Genomic DNA, 20,104 nt, shown 5'->3' with positions numbered 1-20,104 from the left:
TCAGAAATTGTCCATCTGTCTTGTATTTATGCTGCTTTAGAGGACAGTTAACCCCCCCCTAAAAAAAAACTAACTTTCCAAAGAGGGTTTTTATCGACTTTTCCTCTCTGTGGGAGAAGTGTGGCACACTAACTATGTGAATCTTCTACGATGGCTACACCTGAAGGACAAAGGAGACAGAGACAGAGTGCTGTCACCTGTAAAAGTACTCTCCTGCTGTTAGGGGGCGATTCACTCTGAGTAAGCTCGTACTTCCTGATGCAGTCAGGACCATATATACATAAAAAAAACTAGTCATCTGGTACAATAACCCTGTAATACCAGCTCTGGTGTTTGTGTGTGTCTGTGCGAGCTGTACGTTGTGTTCAGTTCAGCAGCATTTGGCTTTTTCTGAAGGGGGTTAATGTGTGTGAGTCAACCATGGCCTGTAACTGTGTTGACAGGCTCCTATGTGAACCCCTGTGGATGTAGAGCTGGGAGAATCCAGGTTCGGTTCTGATTGGTGGTGGTGTAGAAGCATTAATAGCGCGAGTGAACAGGTTCACACCACACCAAGGCACGGCGCCTGAGCCCACAGGATTTTTAAGCGAACCACATCAAGCCAAGGTCGGACCTGGTCAAGAAACTGGATTAAACCAAGCCGACTTGGACAACACTGACATAGCCGACGGACATGCTTATCTAACATTCTTCATCTTGTAAGCCAGAGACGGAGCACGTGGATGTGTGTTTGCGTAGATAAGATGTAAGTATGCTGCTTTGATATACAGATCTGTTCTTTGGCGTGGTCACTTCAGAAGACAGGTTAGAAGCTGTCCAAACAGAAAAACAAACAAACAAAAAAAAAAAAAACAAAAAAAAAAAAACAAAAAAAAAAAACAAAAACAAAACACAGAGGAAGTAGATTGGACTCGCACCTCCATTTAAACATCTGTTCATCAGGCCTGGGTGAAGCGGCCTTTAGGTGAGACAATGAACAACCAGTCCCTCCTTGTAATTGACCACAGTGCCAATATTATCCGACCTGTCTGCTTCATCTCTTTACTCAGGCAAGTTAAAATGACCATTAATTATTGATTGAGACTATTAAACCCAGGGCTGATGGTTTTATGGTCACACTGAAAGGAGCATGCTCAGTAGTAGTCATGTAGGAGTTCAAACAGTGAAGCTTGCCAAATAAGGAAGATTCTAGACATACACACATCACTTTATATCTATAGTATATGATATAAAATATGTATATATATATATATATTCATATATACATATATATATATATATATATATATATGCATCTACGTCTTGCTGCTTTTTCAATACATTTTTTAACCTTTTATTCTTCTTTTTTAAAAGTTTTTTTTGTTGTTGTTTTTTTTTTAACCCCTGAGAATACCATGGACTGCTTAAGTACAAAATACAACTCTCTGAGAGACAACAAACATTATTTTTTTCCAAAAAACAAATTTACAAACAACTCAATTTGTGAACATGGGAGCACAGGCCTCTGAAGCGGATTAAAACATTGTCATCATTCATCTAAGAGGAGGAAAAGATGCAGCAGAGCCATGAGTGTTGTGAGCTTGTCCAGTGCTGGCTGTCTTACTACATCAAAGTTTCAGTTATACATACACATGACCTCACATAATAACCAGAAATATCGGACTTCTGAAGATATTAATATCCAAAAACGATTATGGACAAACCAGACAGTGGGTGTTCGTCTTAGCCAGCAGATTGTGTCACTGATTGTTTCATATGCAGCTGACAAAAAGACAAAGGTCACAGGGAAAAAATTGTTTGAGGTTTGAAGCTGTTTTTCCACTTTTAGGTCAAGTGATCTCACCAATATTGGACATCTGAATTGAGATTATTTTGTCAAACGTTTCCTTCAGCCAGCTACCATGCTACTCTTATACGATCTGGGTTTTTCTGTTCTCAACAGTAACTGTTACTGTGGTCGAATGTCATAGAGGCGCCCTGAACAAACTCTGCTCACTGATGGCTCTGGACTGCACTGATCTAGTTATGGGGGCGAAGGACAGCAGGCAGCTCTTTGCACCGATAGTATGCCGTGGCTCTGCTTCACTAAATGTTGCAGATGCTTTTTTGATTGATGGCAAATGCTGCATTTACATCCTTGTTTCAGGCACTAGACAATTGTTAAGGTGACAAGGAGCCCAATGCTGGCTACACTTGGTAGCCAATCCAACTGGATTGCCTTTTGGTTTGATTGTTACAAATCCGATTGAAAAACGACTCAATGATCTACTTGCTGATTGTTTGGTCGATTGACAAAGTGGGGGTGTGCAGGGGTTTGAGGGGAGGCAGGGGCACAGGGTGAGCGACAGAAGGCACAGAGTTTCTACAATGATTTTTTTCCCAAAAATTCAGGCTTACAAAAAAAGAAGAAGAAAGAAACAAAACTCTGAATGAGGAAGAATTTGAAAGCAGCTGACAAAAGTCAGACCAAATATTTCAACAATGGCTGTGATGTAAGCAAAGGGATTTGCTTGTGTGTCAGTGTGTTTGTGTCTTTGTGTGTCAAAGTGAACGAGCATGAGGGTTGGGGTCAACCCACCTACTATTCAAAAACTGGAAAAAGCTGGAGAAGAGTTTTTAAGTTTACAATGAGAAATTTGAGAATGAAGCTTTGAGTGTACATATTTTAAACTGAGCCAAAATTATGAGAATTGACCCCAATCCTGAATGAGCATCTATTTTACACACAAGTGCTTACATTACAGCTCTTATGACTAGTTAGTTGTGCTTTTCAAGGCTGAGTATGTTTTCTCATTTCATCTGCACACGTATTTGAACTATTCTCGTGTGTCATTTTCCCTCCATTGAATATATTCAAGAAAACAAGGACTCATTGGACTCATATCTCAGGCTATAAAAGACCAAAAGTGAAGCAGACCCTGAAACCAACTTGAATAATATTAATAATAATAGTAATAGTAGTAATAATAATAATAATAATAATAATAATAATAATGCCCCAAAATGTTTGTTCCAAGGTCTGGCAGATATGGCAGACATGAGGCCAGGACAGGACTTCCACGCCCAGAAACAAAATGAATCTGAAACACAAAAAACCAAGAAGACTAAAGGTTTCTAATTGCTGAATGTATCGCATCTTGTGGTTGTCTAATAACAAACTACAGTCCGATGGAGGAGCTTTACTGTACGACGGGCAAACAGCTACATTCAAATTCCCTCCCAAAACAAAGCAGGTCAGAGCTGAAGAGATTTTCCACTGGTAATTGTGACAGGGATTTGGTTGAACAAAGCCATCCAGCCATGTTGTGTAGGCTGTATGCTGGGCACAGATGGAGAAACAATTAGCCAGCGAGACTCTGCTTGGATAATTGTGTGTTTGTGTGTTGCTTTGAGTCTCAGTTCTTTAGGATGCCAGCACGCTCTGTCTCAATAGGTCCTCGTTTCCAGAATGCAACTGTGGCAAGCGGAGTTTGCGTCCGCCGGAGCGTGTGTCCGAATCGCTCTGCTCGGCGTCAGAGAAGTACCCGTCAGTTTCGGCAGTGTCCAGGAGGGACGCATCCTTTCCTGTGAGCGGCAGGTCCATAGACTCCAGTCCTGCTATGCTTCCACCTCCGCTTGTGCCCCTCCCTCTTGATCTACCCTGGCGGTGCAGACGGAGTCGTGGAGCCCCACCACAAAGGAGCACTCCTGTGTCAGGAACTGTGACACCAGGGCTGGAGGCTGGAAGTGGAGACGAGCTTGTGGTAAAAGCAGAACCAGTCCCTGATGCAACACCATTCTCTGCATGGATGCTGTCCCAGGGGCCGCGGTCCTCTGAGATGTGACAGGAATCCATTTTGGAGATGGGCGGCTGCGGTGGGGGGTCCCCATGCAGGTCAGAGCCCCTGGTCTGGTGGTGATGAAGGTGGTGGTGGTGGTGGTGCAGTGCTTTGGAGGAGCCTCTGGACCTTTCCCCCTTTCGGCCTACATGGCTTGGCTTGTCCTCCACCACACTCACCCACAGGCTCTTTGCGGTGGAGGGGCTGCTAGCTGCGGAGGCAGATGCTGTAGAGAGGAGTGTCTGTGGCTGGGTGGCGTTGGTCGGATGTCCACGAGCACGGGGTTTGCTGCTCCCCCGCGGTTTGCGGCCCAGCTGGGGAGTTTTCCATGTGGACTGCATGGAGTTCTCCATCATAAGGTTGAGCAGGCTCTCCTCACCTTGCAGGAGCTGCAAGAGAGAGACAGGAAATAGGATGTGAAGAATGAAATGAGATAAAATAGTTGTTATGAAGGGAAAGAAATTAAAAGCAGATTAAGAAAGAATGGATGCATCAGTTTACCTTCCCAGAAAAAAAAATATTTTCTTTACGCAAAATACTCATATTTATATTATATATATTTATAGGTTTATTTGAAAGGTTACCCTTGATGAAGACAATTTATTTCCTTGTTGCTTGGATTTCGTAAAATTTTGGAACAAAAACTTCCCACCAACGCACATTTTCACCAGCTCATCAAGAGAGGATGGGAGGACTTAATGCCACATCGTGACAAAACTGACATGTTCTGACAGCATCTTCCTTTGTCACATTGCTTATATCTTCATGGGCGGTTTCTGTTGAATATCTTGTTGTTTTACAGGCTTTTATTCTTTGTGTCAGTTCCAAGCCAATGTAACGTGGAAACTCTTGGATTGTTTGACAAAAGTCAGTGATCACTCAACACTTTTTTATTTCTGCAGATCTTTCTCTTCAGGATATCAGGTATCATTTCTCTCTGTTTGAAAAATTACCATATTCTTGGTGCTTTTATCATTTGTGTCTTTGTTCGTAAACACATTCCCAAACAATGGCGTGATATCATGCTTTCTAGTCGGAGCCCCCTGCCAATCGATACACAAACAGAGCACATTCCTGAGGAGAACAGCAGGTCAGCCACAGTGCAGCTCTGCTTGGACCATCAACTCTTTCAACAAAGTGATGAACACACCATGCAGAACAACTCCAAATAATCATATAAAGATTTTATGGTCTTGATCTAAATTATTGAACATCAAAAATGCACAAATGTCGTTTTAAATGTGGATTTTTTGTGACATATGTCAAAAGAAGAAGTGCCCATTCTCATTATCTTTTCATTATCAGGCACAGGCACAATCCACCTTGCTTTATTAAGCATTACAACAAATAAACAATTTCTTCTGGAAATTGGTTATTGCAATAACTCACAGCAATTGTTTTTACTTAATTATTCATTTTCAATAAAATTGCTCAATATAATTTCTTACAGACAAGGCTCCCTATTAAAATCATTTTTTTTCCTGTCGGTCAAAAACCAAAAATATAAATTTTTTTCTTTACCATGTACAGTTTTTTTTCTACCTTTGTTTTACAAACTAAATGCCTAAAACATCAATACTTCCCTCATTCTGTTAAAACAGTACTGGTTGTTGGATCAACAAGCTTTGATTGGAAAAGAAGAGAAATCATTTGCATGTAGTTTAATCCTTACTAAGAAGTGATTTAATAGGATGCCTAAATCTTTGTGCTTATGACAGTTACTTGGTGTTTTTGAGCTGCTTTTTCAAGTTCATGAAATGAAAAGTAATAGTGGATTAACATTTGAAGAAATGCTCAATCTTGGTATGTTTGCTTTGCTTTTTGAAAAGACTTCTTGCCTACACATTTCTCCGCTTATGCAGATGTCAGCTTCTCGCCTGTCATCTTATGCCCTTCCTTGAATAAGAACAACTTTTTGACCCACAGCTTTGCGCAACAATGGATGTCTGTGTCAATCGGGTCTGTGAGTAGGATCATTCCTCGGTTCCTGGCAATAGTTTTGTTCATCAGTGTAGCAGACTCAAATTCAGTTCAAGAAGTGATGGACTGTCGGGTGTCTGCTGCTGATTTCAGTTGTTTGACTTTAGCTGTGTGAGCCACAATTCACTGCCAACACCTGTCAAATGTAATCATTGTTTAACGGATCTGATCCATGAGCTGTCTGTGTGTACTGAAGCTGAGTCAAAAGTCTGCTGGAAGACCTAATTCATTTATAATTATTTATACTTATTTTCCTTTGTATTTAATAGGTTAACTATCGACTACTGGATTTAATCAGCTGCTGCTCTTTCAGTGAAGTATCTATATTTTATATCAGGGTCATAAATTACAGTTGACTCAGATCCAGCTGAAGGCATTGTTGTTCTGCTGGTGAAGGCCTACCTGGTCGGAGAGCAGGCTGCCGCTCTTGTCCCCATGCTGGGCACCCAGAGCCCACTGGCTCATCATGTCATCAGCGGTGATCTGGACCGACTGAGCAAGCCAGCTGTCGAACAAAGAGTTGTCCAATGGGAAGGACTTTGACAGACCTGAGGGAAGGGACATAAACAGGGAGGGAAGAGGAGATGAAGAGACAGAGAGAGAGACAGTGTGAGCAGTGAAGTAAGAAAAGGGGGGAAAAGATGGGATAAAATTGGTCGGGTGAAGGGAAGACAATGAGAGAAGAGGGAGAAGACAAAGCAGGTGAGGCGATGTACATCTTTCATAAATAAACAGTGAGTGCTCTACAATCTGGTCCTTGTACAGGATTGTCACTTTTAAAGATGATAACTGTTAGTTCTCCATACCTGACGACAATGTTGGCTCTAAAAACAACTTGATACTCTTTTTATTATTAATAATCACTTCAAAAACACCAAAAAATGTCATTATGTCAAGCTTTTTGATTTTAGATTAGTCACAAACAGAGCAAAGCAAAATGTTTATCTAGTCGAGTTCACAGAAGCAACAAAAATGATACACATAAGCACATTAAGACTTAGGATTAGTTCTCTTGTTTCGATTCTCTTCTGTCTTTCCAGCCTACATGCAAATCTTCACTAGCTATAATGATCTGCCAGGCAGGACGGTAGGAGGTGCTGCAAGGGTGGCTTTAACACCAGCTATTCACCTCTCTCTCTCACACACACACACACACACACACACACACACACACACACAGCCGGTCGTTTCCATGACGCAGCATGTCTCTGCAGGAGTCAGGAGAGCTCAGAGGAAGGAAATAGGTGACGGAGGGGAAAAAAGAGACAGTGAAGAAGTGTGAAGACAGGAGGTGGTGACAAAGGAGAGAGTGAGTGGAGTCCAGAGAGAAAGGTTGAAACAAATCCACTGTTTAGTCTGTTTCCATGTTTAAATTCTGTGCTATATAGAAGCCTGGCAAAGAGTGGTGGCCATTCTTTCCATCTATAGAGTGGAAGGAAAACACCTTTTTCTATATTGTAGACCATTTGGTCAGTTTTTTTTTGCTAATTATTCCCATATATAATTTGATAAAGGCCAGAGGAAGCCCGGTGTTGGTGGAGCTGTATCTTGTTTGGCTACTGCTGAACTGATGATGCTCCACCTGTTAGCCATGACAATGCTACTGTAGGCTAAGGTCCTGCTCCATTTAAAGCCATCTAAGCCCTTTTCAAGGCAGCGTTACATGAGCGTCACAGTTTGGAGAGCAGTTGGTCTCATCGCAACAAAAGGCCTGAAGTGTGGCATCACATAACAACTGATGCTGCAGCAGCAAGCAATGTTAGCCAGCTAGCCCAGGAATGCACTAACAGCAGGAGATGGCCAAGAGCAGGCCTGTGCATGTGTGTGTGTTGCTAGGTATAAAGATCTCACAACAGTCTGATGATTGTTCTTGGGTGCAAAGTGTCTCCTTGGAAAGACAAAAACACAGGAACTGAAACAGAGTATAGGTGCTAAGCGCTGATGATCTGAAGATTCATTAACTCATCAGAGCCACGAAGGAGAGACAAGAAGAACAGAGGGCAGAATACAAGCCAAACGAATATCAAAATAAAATATTAAAAAATAGAATTACCAAGAATAAAAAAGCTTTGTACGACTGACCAAAAAAAAAAAAAAAAAAAAAAAAAAAAAAAGGAAAAACTGCTTCTTACTGCCTCTTACCAAATTGTGCCAAAATGATCTTACCCTATTCTTCCGAGTAATTTGGACTCATTATCGATCTCAACAAATGCATCATGTTGAACTTGATTCTTCAGAAGTTCTTCAAAGAAAAACCCAACCCTAACACACCCATTAAGTTACACAGTCATTACAATACAACCTTGAATTTCTTCAGGCAGGCTGAAAGAACACAGACATCTTTTAGAGATGCTATCTTGCACATAAACTAAATCATAATACAGAGAGAACACCATCACACAGGGCACAGACACACCTCAGTAATATCGCACTGTAAACTGACTGCACTGCAGCCGAGATGCTTCGCGTGAGGAGCACATTTATCACTTGTGATAAAAACTTGAGGCTCTTTTGTTTTTTACTGACACATTCAGACATAGACGTGAGAGGAGCGGACTCACTTTAACGATCTTATGGTGTTGCATTATTGTGAAGTGAAATATCAAAAGAATCAAGTGTGACTGGAGTTGTTATTCTTCATATTTCCACCTTTATAGATTCAAAAATATTCATTCATTCATTGATTCATTTTCAACCGCTTATCCATTTCTGTGTCACAGGGGGTGCTGGAGCCAATCCCAGCTCACACTGGGTGAAGGCGGGGTTCACCCTGGACAGGTCACCAGTCCATGACAGGGCCAACACACAGAGACAGACAGAGACCAACAACCACTCACACTCACACTCACACTCAGACCTACGGACAATTTAGAGTCACCAATTAACCCAGACATGATGTCTTTGGAAGGTGGGAGGAAACAAGAGTACCTGGAGGAAACCCATGCAGGCACGGGGAGAACATGCGCACTCCGCACAGAAAGGCCACAGGTGGGCAACCGAACCTGCGACTTTCTTATTTAGGAGCAACAGTGCTAACCACTATGCTGCCGCACTGCAATCAAAAATATATTTATTTAAATTTCATACACCAATTTGCAGTGTAAAAGACAACATTCCTGCTAAATATGTAATACAATGCCAGAAAAGATTTTCGGTAGCCTTTAAGTCACTCTCTCCTAGAGTTTTGTCTCAGCTCTATGACTGTGTTCTTGTGTTGTTTGAATCCTATGGACGCATTTCAACTGTATTAAATCTGCAACTTTGCAAAGCCAGAAATTGGATCTGCCCTCTCTTATTGACATTGGTTAGAGGTGTAATCAGTAGACACAGACCAAATTTACTTTGCAGGTGATTTGTTTGCTTCTCTCACAGTTATTATTTAAGCCACGATGTGCTTGCTGATGCATAAACTTGCTGAATGTCCTTGAGTTGTGTTTCTCATTTTCAAAGTGGAAAAACACAAGGTCTGTTTAGAAAATCTAATTTCTGTTAAATGAGCCAATGAAATCTGTTACTGGATAAACTGCACTTTCAGAATGACGCTACATTTGATTTATAGATGGGTGAGTTCAGAAAAGCTGTCCACTGTGTTTGGGGATCAAGATAAAATAAATCACTTCGTCATCTCTCCATGTTCTTGGCCAGATGATGATTTGTTGGATTTTTTTTCCTGAGAACTTTGTCATTTCTTATACTCAGAGTGAATAACATTTTAACTGGATTTCTGAATTTTGTTATGGAGTTATAGGGATGAAAATCCTCAGTGCCAATGAGTATGACACCAGGAAGATTTCAAAACAATTTTCCTTTTCCAATCACCACTGGCATATGGGCTGCACTAATAAACAGTGGGGATAGGGGACAGTACATCTGAGAGGGAGTTATGGTACATGTCTGTCTTCTTGATCCCAGAACACTGAGAGGAAGACAAAGCCCTGGGAGACAGGACCAGACACGACAGAGAACAGATGGCTTGACACACACACACACACACACACGAGATATGAACACATACTGCATGAAAAGACAAACACACAGACAACACACTGGGAGAGGACTGATGTAATATATGCATGCATGTGTGTAAAAGAGAATTTACTATGGAAAAAAAAACAACACAAATAATATGGCTGCATGCCACAAAGACACACAGAGTGCACATTCTGATTTGTTATATAAACACATAATAATTTAAATCAGTCTAGTCAACATGAAGCTGCAGTCCCTATCCCTCAGCAGTCAGGTAGAAAGACTGAGATAGACAGGAAGAAAATGAATGTGAGATTGCTACAACACAGAGCCAGAGAAGAGGAGAAAGAGAGTCTGTGAAAAACTGAGGAGGAGAAAATTTGCAGATAAACCGAGAAGGAGAGGTAGTTAATATCAGAAGTAGCAAGTCTGGAAGAGCAGAACTCCTCTCCTGCACTCTGTTATTATCTGTGTTTATTGATCATATTCACTTTGAAGGGAAAGTACTGGGTGCTCTGTGATGCCGAGCTCTGGTTAAATAAGGAAATGAGGGAGTTGTGCGTCATCACTGATAGTCACTGTTTGTGCACGTGTGGGTGAGACGTACAAAATATCTTTAACAGATTGCATCTTGCAAGTGGGACAGTAAGGCACATATGATGATGGATGAAATTCCCTGTCTCTCTCTAACTATAGGCCTATGTGTGTGTGTGTGTATGTTTGTATATTCTCCATATTACAGTATACATACGTCTGTTTGAGCAGATCAACTGTTTAATGACTGACATTGATATACTAGAGATTAATGATCGGCAATAGCTAAAGCCTTCTTGGAAATAGTCCTTTTGAAGAGCCAATTAGAGAGAGTGGGCAGGAAGCTGTTTCAAGGCACCGACCCCCCTGCTGATTTTAAATGATTGTTGTGATTGCACTGATTATTTAATGTAAATAATTAATGCTGTATTGGTGGTGGCTCTTAATAGCTATAATGTCTGTTTGCTATCTTCCTTTCATCAACCCAACTGAGACACCAATGAGGAAAACTGACCCTCAGGTCTGCTCACTCTGTCTCTCTCTCTCTTTCACCCTCCTATAGGGTGACTTATGATGAGTATGACGAAAAACACATGATGAAAGCTGAGCACCAAGTCCCAGCACTACGACTATGGCACGTTGTGCAACTTTACGAAACATGTCCCCTCCATTCAGGGAAAAGAAAATAACAAGAGCAGGAATCAAAGTCTAGTTTAATTTCAAAAGACTTGCACCTGCACAGCACTGTGGGTAATGATGGGTTTGCAGCAGCGGGTATTTTTCATTGCTGGAGACATAACGTTAGTAAGAGCACATCAGAGCACGCTCATCCAAAAAAAGTAGACCAATTTTGGTAAACTACATGTTCATGTCATTGAATTCAGTCATTCTCATGCTGGCTGGAAGCTGTAACATGCTTCTAGGAGTTGTAAATTGACAAATATTCCAAATAACAAATCCACATACTCTCACACACTTCTCTTGGCATTTTTTGAATGTCAAAGGTTTTTTTTTAATCAAGATTAGCTCCTTTAATCACTCTGTGTGTTTCATACTGGCATTCAGTGGAGTAACTAAGTAAAAGGTTTGGCATGCAGTACTCTGGAGTAAAAGCCTGAAAATGGTGCACCCTCCAAATTGAATTCATTTATTTGTTCATCTTCTACTGCTTGTCCATTTCTGTCATGGCTCGGGTGCTGGAGCCAATCCCAGCTCACAGTAGGCGAGGGCGAGGTCACCACAAAGAGACATAAAGAGACCAACAACCACTCACACTCAGACCTACGACAGTTTAGAGTCACCAATTAACCTAAACCCTGCGACCCAACCCTGGATAAGCAGATGAAGATGGATGGATGGATTAACCCACACATGCATGTCTTTGGACAATGGGAGGAAACTCATGCAACCATGGGGAGAACATGCAAACTCCACACAGCAAAGCCCCCTCTTGTTGCGAGGCAACAGCGCTAACCACTTTGCCGCAATGCTGCCCCCAAAGTGAATTGTGAATCTAAAATGATGTATGAATATTGGCTAAAACTTCTGAAGTATTTACAGGTCAGACCTCAATCCTATGCACAGCATGATTTAGAGTGAACTCAAGAGATCTGACTTTCCTCTCACAAGCCTATTTTTTAAACCTCAAGGCTGCAGCTGACACAAAATGGCAAAAACTCTAAACCTGGAAAGTCAATCTTCCTGGATGTACAAATTGATTTAATGTTATAGAAATGTTAACAGCAGAGTCAGGTTGAACCTAGCCGTAGACAATTTCTACTAAATTCCTATAATCCCTAAAGTCAGAGCCAGTTTAGCTATCACCAGAGCAGCTCCAGGTTTCATCCTTTGATGACGGCAGGAATTCTTTGTTGGGTGGGTTTTCTTGCTCTGAGAAACATTGTCATGTTCAATTTCTGAGATCACTGGAAGGAACCGAGCTCTTTACATTTAACATGTTTTCATGTGTCTTGTATTTTGTGCATTGGCACATTGGGTAGAGAAATTGTTTATTGTTTATTTTCTCTTTATAAAAGAGTGGGGGCCAACTTAAGGAAGCTATTAAAATTGCTATCTTGTATGCAGGTTAGCTGCTTCTATGGACATAACAACCCCAAAAAATTACATTAGACAGCACAATTAGTCATCAGGGCTATTTTTCATTTAGGCTCTCAGCTTAATTTCATGCAGTTATTCTTCAGTCTGTGCAGTCAACAGCTTTTCTCTTTTTTTCCACACAATGTCATTGCAGGGATATTCAGAACTTTTTAGATTTGGATATGTGTAAACAAACATTATGTAAGAGTATAAATCCACCCCCTTGGCGAACTGCAGATGGGCGCTATTCACAGTTGAGGTGGTTTTTTTCGGGACCATTAAAACATGCAAGGACTTTTTTTCCTTTTTATTTGCCTTAACAAACACAATATATCACAACTTGTTTTTCTTTGAAAGAGCTTTTGAAGAATTTCTTTCCCCCTGGCACAACTGCATTGTGATTACTATTTTGTTTTATTACCAATTAAGTTTTGGTTGTTCTTTCATGTTGAACTGGACATTTAATTCATTTTTAATACTTTATTTTAAGCCCCAGTATGTAAGATTGAAGACTTTAAAGCCTTTGCCAATGGATGAAACCAAAAAACTGTTTCTGTAGACATTTGTGAGTAAAGGTCAGTATATGGACAGATTAGGACAGAGTAATTACCTCATACTGAATTACAAGCCATTAGATATTTGACTTCCGCTTATAAATGTCAGTATTTCTAATAATGTCACTGTTCAGTCAACATTCACAGTTATTCTATGAATAAAAATCAAAAAGAAAATTTGAGAGAAAAAATATATCAGAACCGCAGTTTATTATCTTTATGTTATCAAACGCCTAACGTATGTGCTTCCACCTTTTTTGAATGGCCTAGCATACTTGTGCACTTTTGGACTGAAACGTTTCCAAAGCAGAAGATATAACCTGAAAGAAAGCAAAACTGCGTTTGGTTGCATGCTGGTTCTGCCATGACCAACTGCACCAGCCCTCATCAAATTGTCATTACTCTACTGTCCTGAGAAGCAGCTGCATTTAAGAAAATAAACTAGGGAATGTTTTCAGGACCACCCACAAATATGACTTTCAGGGCTCTGCAGACATCACCTTGAAAACAAACTAAATGAATGCAGATGAAGAAATGAATGGACACAAACAGATCCAATTTGCAACACCAAGAGGCTTTGGTATTTGCTGTCCTGATTTAACCATCAGTCAACACGTTTCTAGCGCCGCTAGCATGAACCTGGATTATTTCCTGAGAAATTCAAACTCTCAGCCACAAAAAACAATTATTGCCTGTTTGACTTGGTGAAGCCTTCACCAAGTCAAACATGTCTCTTCTCCCAGGTGAAAAAAATAAAAAATATAACATCTCTCAGTGTTAAGTGATGAAGAGACTGCTCCAGAGCTGTAAGTCTTTATTTATTTTTTATTTTTTTATTTTTATGAGGATATCTGCACATTGAAATGTTAATTTGCACCTCAATAGTCAAGCAGGTGGCTTGTCTCATGTTGACAACTTAAAAGCTACAGCTTCAATCACTGCAGTGGCTCTGTGTGTCCATCAACAATCTATCAAGGGTCCTCAAGTGAGACACTGAGCCTTTATATCTTTCTGAATGTGAGATTCAGTTAAATAGCTCTGATGGCAATGTTACAAAAAAATATCTACATACTGTTCATATAATCTGCAAGCTCAGTCACCAGTTATTGTCTTCGGAGCTTAACACGATGTCACCATCAGTAGCAGGGAAATTGATTACCTTCCAGTGAGTCTGACAACCATTATCATCCATCCTCATCTCTCAAATGATAAGGACTGGCAATGACAAGTCTCCCTCTCCTTTATCCCATCAGTGTCTCTCACCCAGCTGCTCATTAATGACAAAGATCAACAGTGACAGAGCTGCTCCCTCTCTCTTCAATCTTACCATCATTTCTCAATTTCTCTGCCAAATAGTCACAACTTTCGTTCCTTTTCCTTTTCAAAAACTTTGAATCATGACTGTCAGAATATTTTTGTTTTTAGACAAAATACAATGAGGCATTTTATCATACCAGCAGTGGCTCTACCTCTTCTTCTTTTAATGTGTGTAATATTTTAGATATATGGATATGTTGATTTGTGTCGTAGGTGTAGAAGCAGTGGACAATTCCACATTTAGGATTCAGTCTGCATTGATATGTTCAAATTTAAAACTCACAGTGTTCACACACAAAATAATCTCATCTCAAACTAAATCTCAGCTTCTCTCATTTGGTCAAAAAAGTACTAGCATGACCATGCATACTATAAGTGGGTGGGTTGGAGGGTTTATTAATTGCACTACAGCTCTGATCTACTCTGTGGTCTGTTGGCAAATGATGTTTACTGGCATCATACCATTAGAGGAGTAATGCGTGGAGGCATTTTGGATTCGGCACTACAGATGGAAAGATCATTGTCTATTGTGAAGCTCTGGATAAATCCACCTACCAGCACAAGTCAGAGAAAATACAGACTCTACAACACAAGTGAGGATTAGCCGGGATAGGTTGCTTTTGAATTAATGAATGAATCCGTTGGCAATGGAAAATTGTGAGCCAATCACGGTTCCTGCCGCACAGTCACCCTTACCTAGAAGTGTGGTTATATTTTTATATGTATGTGAGTTCTGTGGTAACAGTCAGCATGTTCTACAATTATATTTTCCATAGAAAATATGGCAATTTAACCGCAGAAAAGACACCAAGTGCATGATTTACACTGCTGACATTTGTATAATATCAAGCCTCACAGAATTTTTTCCGTCACTCTAATGGCTTTCCTCTCTGTCTGTCTCAGAGTTATGTTTCCCTGCTGACAGAGTGATATATCACAGGGCTGAACTGCGGTCAACGCCCATTAAAGATTTTACCCTCAAATCTGACACTTGATCTGCACTGATCAGACACAAATTGTATGGCATCAGTGATGATGGACACATGAAGAGAAAGTGAAACACCAGTATAGAAAGGATGCTGACAGTAGCAATATGAAACTCTGTTTTTTGAAGGTTTCAGAACTCTTGATGCTTCAACATTTTATTTAAGATTCCACATAAACAGTTTTCATGAAGATGAAACCAAACTGAAATGATATTTTCAAACGATTTCAAACTTTTTGAATGTCTTGGTTGTTTTATTATTGAATTTATTTCTTTGCTCATGAGGACTGCATTTCAAAATTCTGCCTCAAATAAATTATTGATACATCAAGGCTTTGAATGTGCTGACTTATGTCAGCATGCCTTTTCCTACGGACAGATGAACACACACGTAGGCATATGTTAAGCCAGTGAGGTGCATTTGAATGCTGCAAACCCTGCAGGGTGTCCACCCAGCCATACACACACAAACACACAATGTACCTAGCTCTTTAAGCAGGGAGCCGCTCTCTGACTTCCATCTCTCCTTTTTCTTCTCAGGACTACTCTTCCTTCTCTCCTTTCCTTTCTCCTTCACTCCATTCTGCTTCCTCTTTTCTCCCTTCTGGGTTTTCTCTGCAGGGAAACACACAAGACGGGCTCTGGTTAAGGATTTATTCAATTCAAGCTTCTTTCAGCTGGAAAGTGTCACTGAGCCTCAGGGAGCTACTTTCTTCCAGGTGGAATTTGAGTGAGAAAGTAGCACATAATGAATATTTAAGTTGTAGAAATACAGTACAAATGGTTTTTTCAGAATATTTAGTGACAACAGCAGCATTTGACATTTAGATGTAAATAGCTTAGAAGACAGATCACTGCCAAAAGGAGCGATGAAGAAGGAAAAGCAGTAAAGACTGTAAAGTTGGGGGCGTCTCTGGTGTACATAAAGGCCTGAGGCACAAATTAAAGAGGACAGATTGATTGCACTGAATTGTGTTTTATGTGTCCATCAGAAGTTATTTTTTATGTTTTGAGATATCTACAAAAAGATCTTGAGGCTGCTGATTGACGGTTTTTATTTGGCATCAACCTGAGTGCTCATCACAAATTGATGATTTTCTTAAATTGCCTGAGATAACAAAGTAATAGTTTAAATTAAGTGAATTAATTATTTCAGAATGCTGCAACAAAACAAACAGATCAGAGGGATGAGAATCCTCATCATTATGTCAGAGAGCTGGTCCTTTAGGATTATCTGATTAGAACATAATGACTGGAAGTATCTTCATCACATAGACATAAAACATTCAGTATCCGAGTTGTTTTTCCATTGATAGGCTAATACACTTTAACTGGTGGCATGTTTACACCTTTGCTTTATAATGAGGGCCAAAATGTGATTTATTTTCTAACCCTAACCCTCTAATTCCACCTCTACTTTTTAACTTCAGTGTACATTTACACCTCTCCTCTATCCAGATAAAACCTGATAGGCTGTGATGCATGTTAATGCTTGTTTTAGGTGTTCAGTATTCTAGTTAAAGTCAGAGGCTAAGTCTGTCAGATTTAAAGCCTGTGTGGTTTTGATGAACAGTGACTCAGTAAACCTCAGAGCTAAATCAGGAAAACAAATGCATCTCTGTGGGTTCCTGGTTATTTATGTGGAGATTCACAGTGTTCAAACAGAAAAGCCAATTGGACTTTTTAAAAAGAAAAACAAGAAAAATGAAACACCGGCTGACATACCGTCAGATACTTATGAGCCGTACATACATAACTGAAGACTCACCAACACACCAGCTGTTGGTGAGTTTTCAGGTGTGAGCATGCTGACACACACACTGTATGACATGCAGCAGAGCCCTGCAGAGCGTGTTCCTGCTGAGAGCTGTCCTCTCACTCCAGGAGTGCTTGCTCACTCCCTCCAGCTGGGTGTGTGGCAGGTAACAAGGATATGTAGACAAAATAAGATCACCATTATATATATATATATATAAATATATATATATATATATATATATAATAAACAACACAACATTTATGATTGTCTTTTTCCCCAACTTGCAAACAACCCCCCCCCCCCCCCACACACACACACACGCGCACAAAAGAAAAGAGATAGGTGGAAAATCTTACCATTAAAGAGGTTTTGGTTGGGTAAGTTAAGATTTTAAAAGTCGATTATCAAAATAGATGCAGCTTAAGTTTCTTTTGATGGACCATTGACATTGACAGCTTTATATTCAATATAATTTTTTTTTTACGACGTGATTCTACAGAAAAACAAACTCAACTGTATTAACAGATACACACAAAACCCTGCAGGTTTAACAAACGTCTGCACACACAGTGCATGGAGTGATGTCGTTACAGTGCAATGATTCACATATAATGCGTAGCAATGGTTTTTATTTGTGTCTCTTAATCAGTGAGACAAGAAGCCCTTATTGTTGGGACATCTTGTTGTAACTGTCTCCTGCTGTGAACACAAACAGAGTCGTACCTGCACAGCTAGCCAAGTCTCCTGTACATTATTATGTACACAGGTAGGTGTGTATGTCTGTGCATTGATACAGCAGGTGGCACCTGCAGGCTCATTACAGCTATACTGAAGTTCAGAAGAGCTATATTTATTTTCTCTTGTGTGCTTGTATGTCGCTCAGCAGTCACTCTGGGGTAAAAACAGCAGTCATGAATGATCTCAAGCCTGCAGCTAGTTAAGCACAGTGACAGTGTTTTAAGCTGAATGCTAATAAATTTAGCACCAAAAATAAAATGCAGCTGCAACAGATGTAAATGCCGTTAATATTGAATGTATGTGCTTCAAAATTTAAATCGATTATTGGACAGTTTTAGGTGTTAGCTGCTGATCGAACTGAATAACGAATCAGAAGATCAAAGTCATACCAGTTCATCATAGGGTGAATATTAACTTTTCTACCACATATAAGGACAACTTATCCAATATATTTTGAGACATTCCACTCAAAACTACAACCTCATGGTGGTGCAAGAGGCTAAGATTAGATTATACTAATGAACAATCTAGGGTATACTTCACAGACTAAGCAAAATCTCTGAACCACTGGTGATGCTGAGGGTCAAAGTCAGGAGGATTCATCCTCTTGGAGCCATGAATTTCTGCACAAACCAAAACTTCAACATGTCCAATATCTGCTAACTTAGCGATGGACAAAATATAAAATAAAGTGAAATCGAAAGGGTCAGTGTGTGTCTGTTTCAGTCTGTACAGTAGATGCTGACACTGTGCACACAGGTGCGGGTGTTTATGTATGTATGTCTGTGGCTGTCACAGCCAGCAGTATGCTGTCCAAGCTTGCTCTAGCATGGATGAGCAGAACATGCATGAACGACGCTGAGAGAGACCAGAGACAGTTTTCAAACTAGCTGTATGTGCTCGTGTGTGTGTGTGTGTGTGTGTGTGTGTGTGTTTGTCTGTGTGACAGGAGCAGGAGTACAACACTTATTGATAAGAAGAAAAGAATGTGGAGTGAAAATTGCAATAGTTTGTAAAAATGCACTAAACTCAGAAGTTTAGTGCATTTTTTGCCCCATTTTACACTTAAGCAGAAAAACAACTCTTGCTCATCTTGAACCTTAAAAACCAGGATTCAAACCACCTCACCTACAAATGAAAGCTGTTTTGCTTAGTTTTTAGGACAAAAGGCTTCAGCGTGATGTTTTTTGGCCAGAGAGTAATGTGATAAAACACAAACAATGAGGACTACATTGCACAATAGTGATTAAAAAAAGAATTTGGAAAGTGGGAAAGATTTGAAAAAGTGTCAACCTGTCCTGATGTGATTTCATGGTTTGTTATCTGAGAGCAGTCCAAGCAAGTGATTCAGTGATATGGGAATGTGGCTTCGATACTTGCGCTTTTTAGCTATAGGGTGACTTTGAAGCCAGACTTAATCCTTACAAAACTCTGACATGCGGAATTGGTATGACTGTGGAAGTAGTATAACATGACTGTGTTAAACTTTTTTTTTACTAAGAGGATTGTTAAAAGGGTGCAGTTACATCACCCAGACACGTCTCCCCCTCTTTCCAATTTATTTTATGGCTTTTGCTGAAATTGCGGAGGCCATTAACGGCAGGGGACCTCCCAGAGGGAATGCTTCTTTGCACAGCTCCAACAATGTTATTTCATTCTTTTTCTTTTTTTTTTTTGTGTTTGTTTTGACAGGAGGACCATCTTATCCTCTGATCTCCAAGGCATCATTTTTCAACATTTTTCTAATTTTTCCCTAATCTGATCTTGTTCTTTGATATGATGTACAGCTTGGAAAAGAAGGACAACTAAGTCTGGTTTTTCAAGGATGCCTGCAGGCTCTGCTGAACATGTGGAAGCTTTCTCCCTGCAGGTTGTAATCTCAGCACAAATCCAACTATCAGCAGCAGAAACCTTTTAAAACAAATTTTTGTCAGATCTGTACTTTTTTCCCCTCTGTTGTCTTTATATTCTGCTGTCGCCTTTCTCTCCATCCCTGCAATATTATCCCTCCATCCAATCCTCCTTCCCTCCCTAGTTTAGAAGGCGAAACTGTACCAGGGGATTTGTCTTTTTGAAGTGTGTGATTAATTTCCCCTCTTTCTGGGTGTGCTGAACTGCAGCATGAGTCTGTGTGTGTGTAGCCACTGTGTCCCATTTCTTACCTGAGCTCATTAGTGCAATATGAGAAAGTTTTTTTCTCACACCTTCTTTCTCTTCCTCCCTCTCTCCACCCTCTCTTTCATCCTTTCAGACTCGTCACACACGTCTTCTTTCCTCTCTCATCATCACCACTCCTGTTTCCCTCTCTTCTTCCACCCTTTCTTTCATCCTATGACCTCCCTATCCCTTCCCC

General features: G+C 40.3%; 1 protein-coding gene across 2 annotated transcripts in view; it reads right to left on the bottom strand.

Moving 5' to 3' along the window:
• Positions 1 to 1,300: 1,300 nt before the first annotated feature.
• Positions 1,301 to 20,104, bottom strand: part of jade2 (jade family PHD finger 2) — a 157,321-nt gene continuing 138,517 nt past the window's right edge. Inside the window, exons 12-14 of one of the 2 annotated variants that reach the window (XM_029519683.1) lie at positions 15,738 to 15,869; positions 6,201 to 6,346; positions 1,301 to 4,207 (exon numbers count right to left, since the gene is read on the bottom strand). In XM_029519683.1, the coding sequence (XP_029375543.1) occupies positions 3,404 to 4,207; positions 6,201 to 6,346; positions 15,738 to 15,869 (1,082 nt within the window). In that variant the 3' untranslated portion in view covers positions 1,301 to 3,403. The remainder of the gene's footprint in view (positions 4,208 to 6,200; positions 6,347 to 15,737; positions 15,870 to 20,104) is intronic. The other variant, XM_029519684.1, reaches the window with a different exon arrangement.

Source organism: Echeneis naucrates, chromosome 14, assembly GCF_900963305.1.
Source record: "Echeneis naucrates chromosome 14, fEcheNa1.1, whole genome shotgun sequence".
In the NCBI taxonomy this organism is placed as follows: domain Eukaryota; kingdom Metazoa; phylum Chordata; class Actinopteri; order Carangiformes; family Echeneidae; genus Echeneis; species Echeneis naucrates.
Note: the sequence above shows the minus strand (reverse complement) of the source record. Positions and strands in the feature narration are given on the sequence as shown.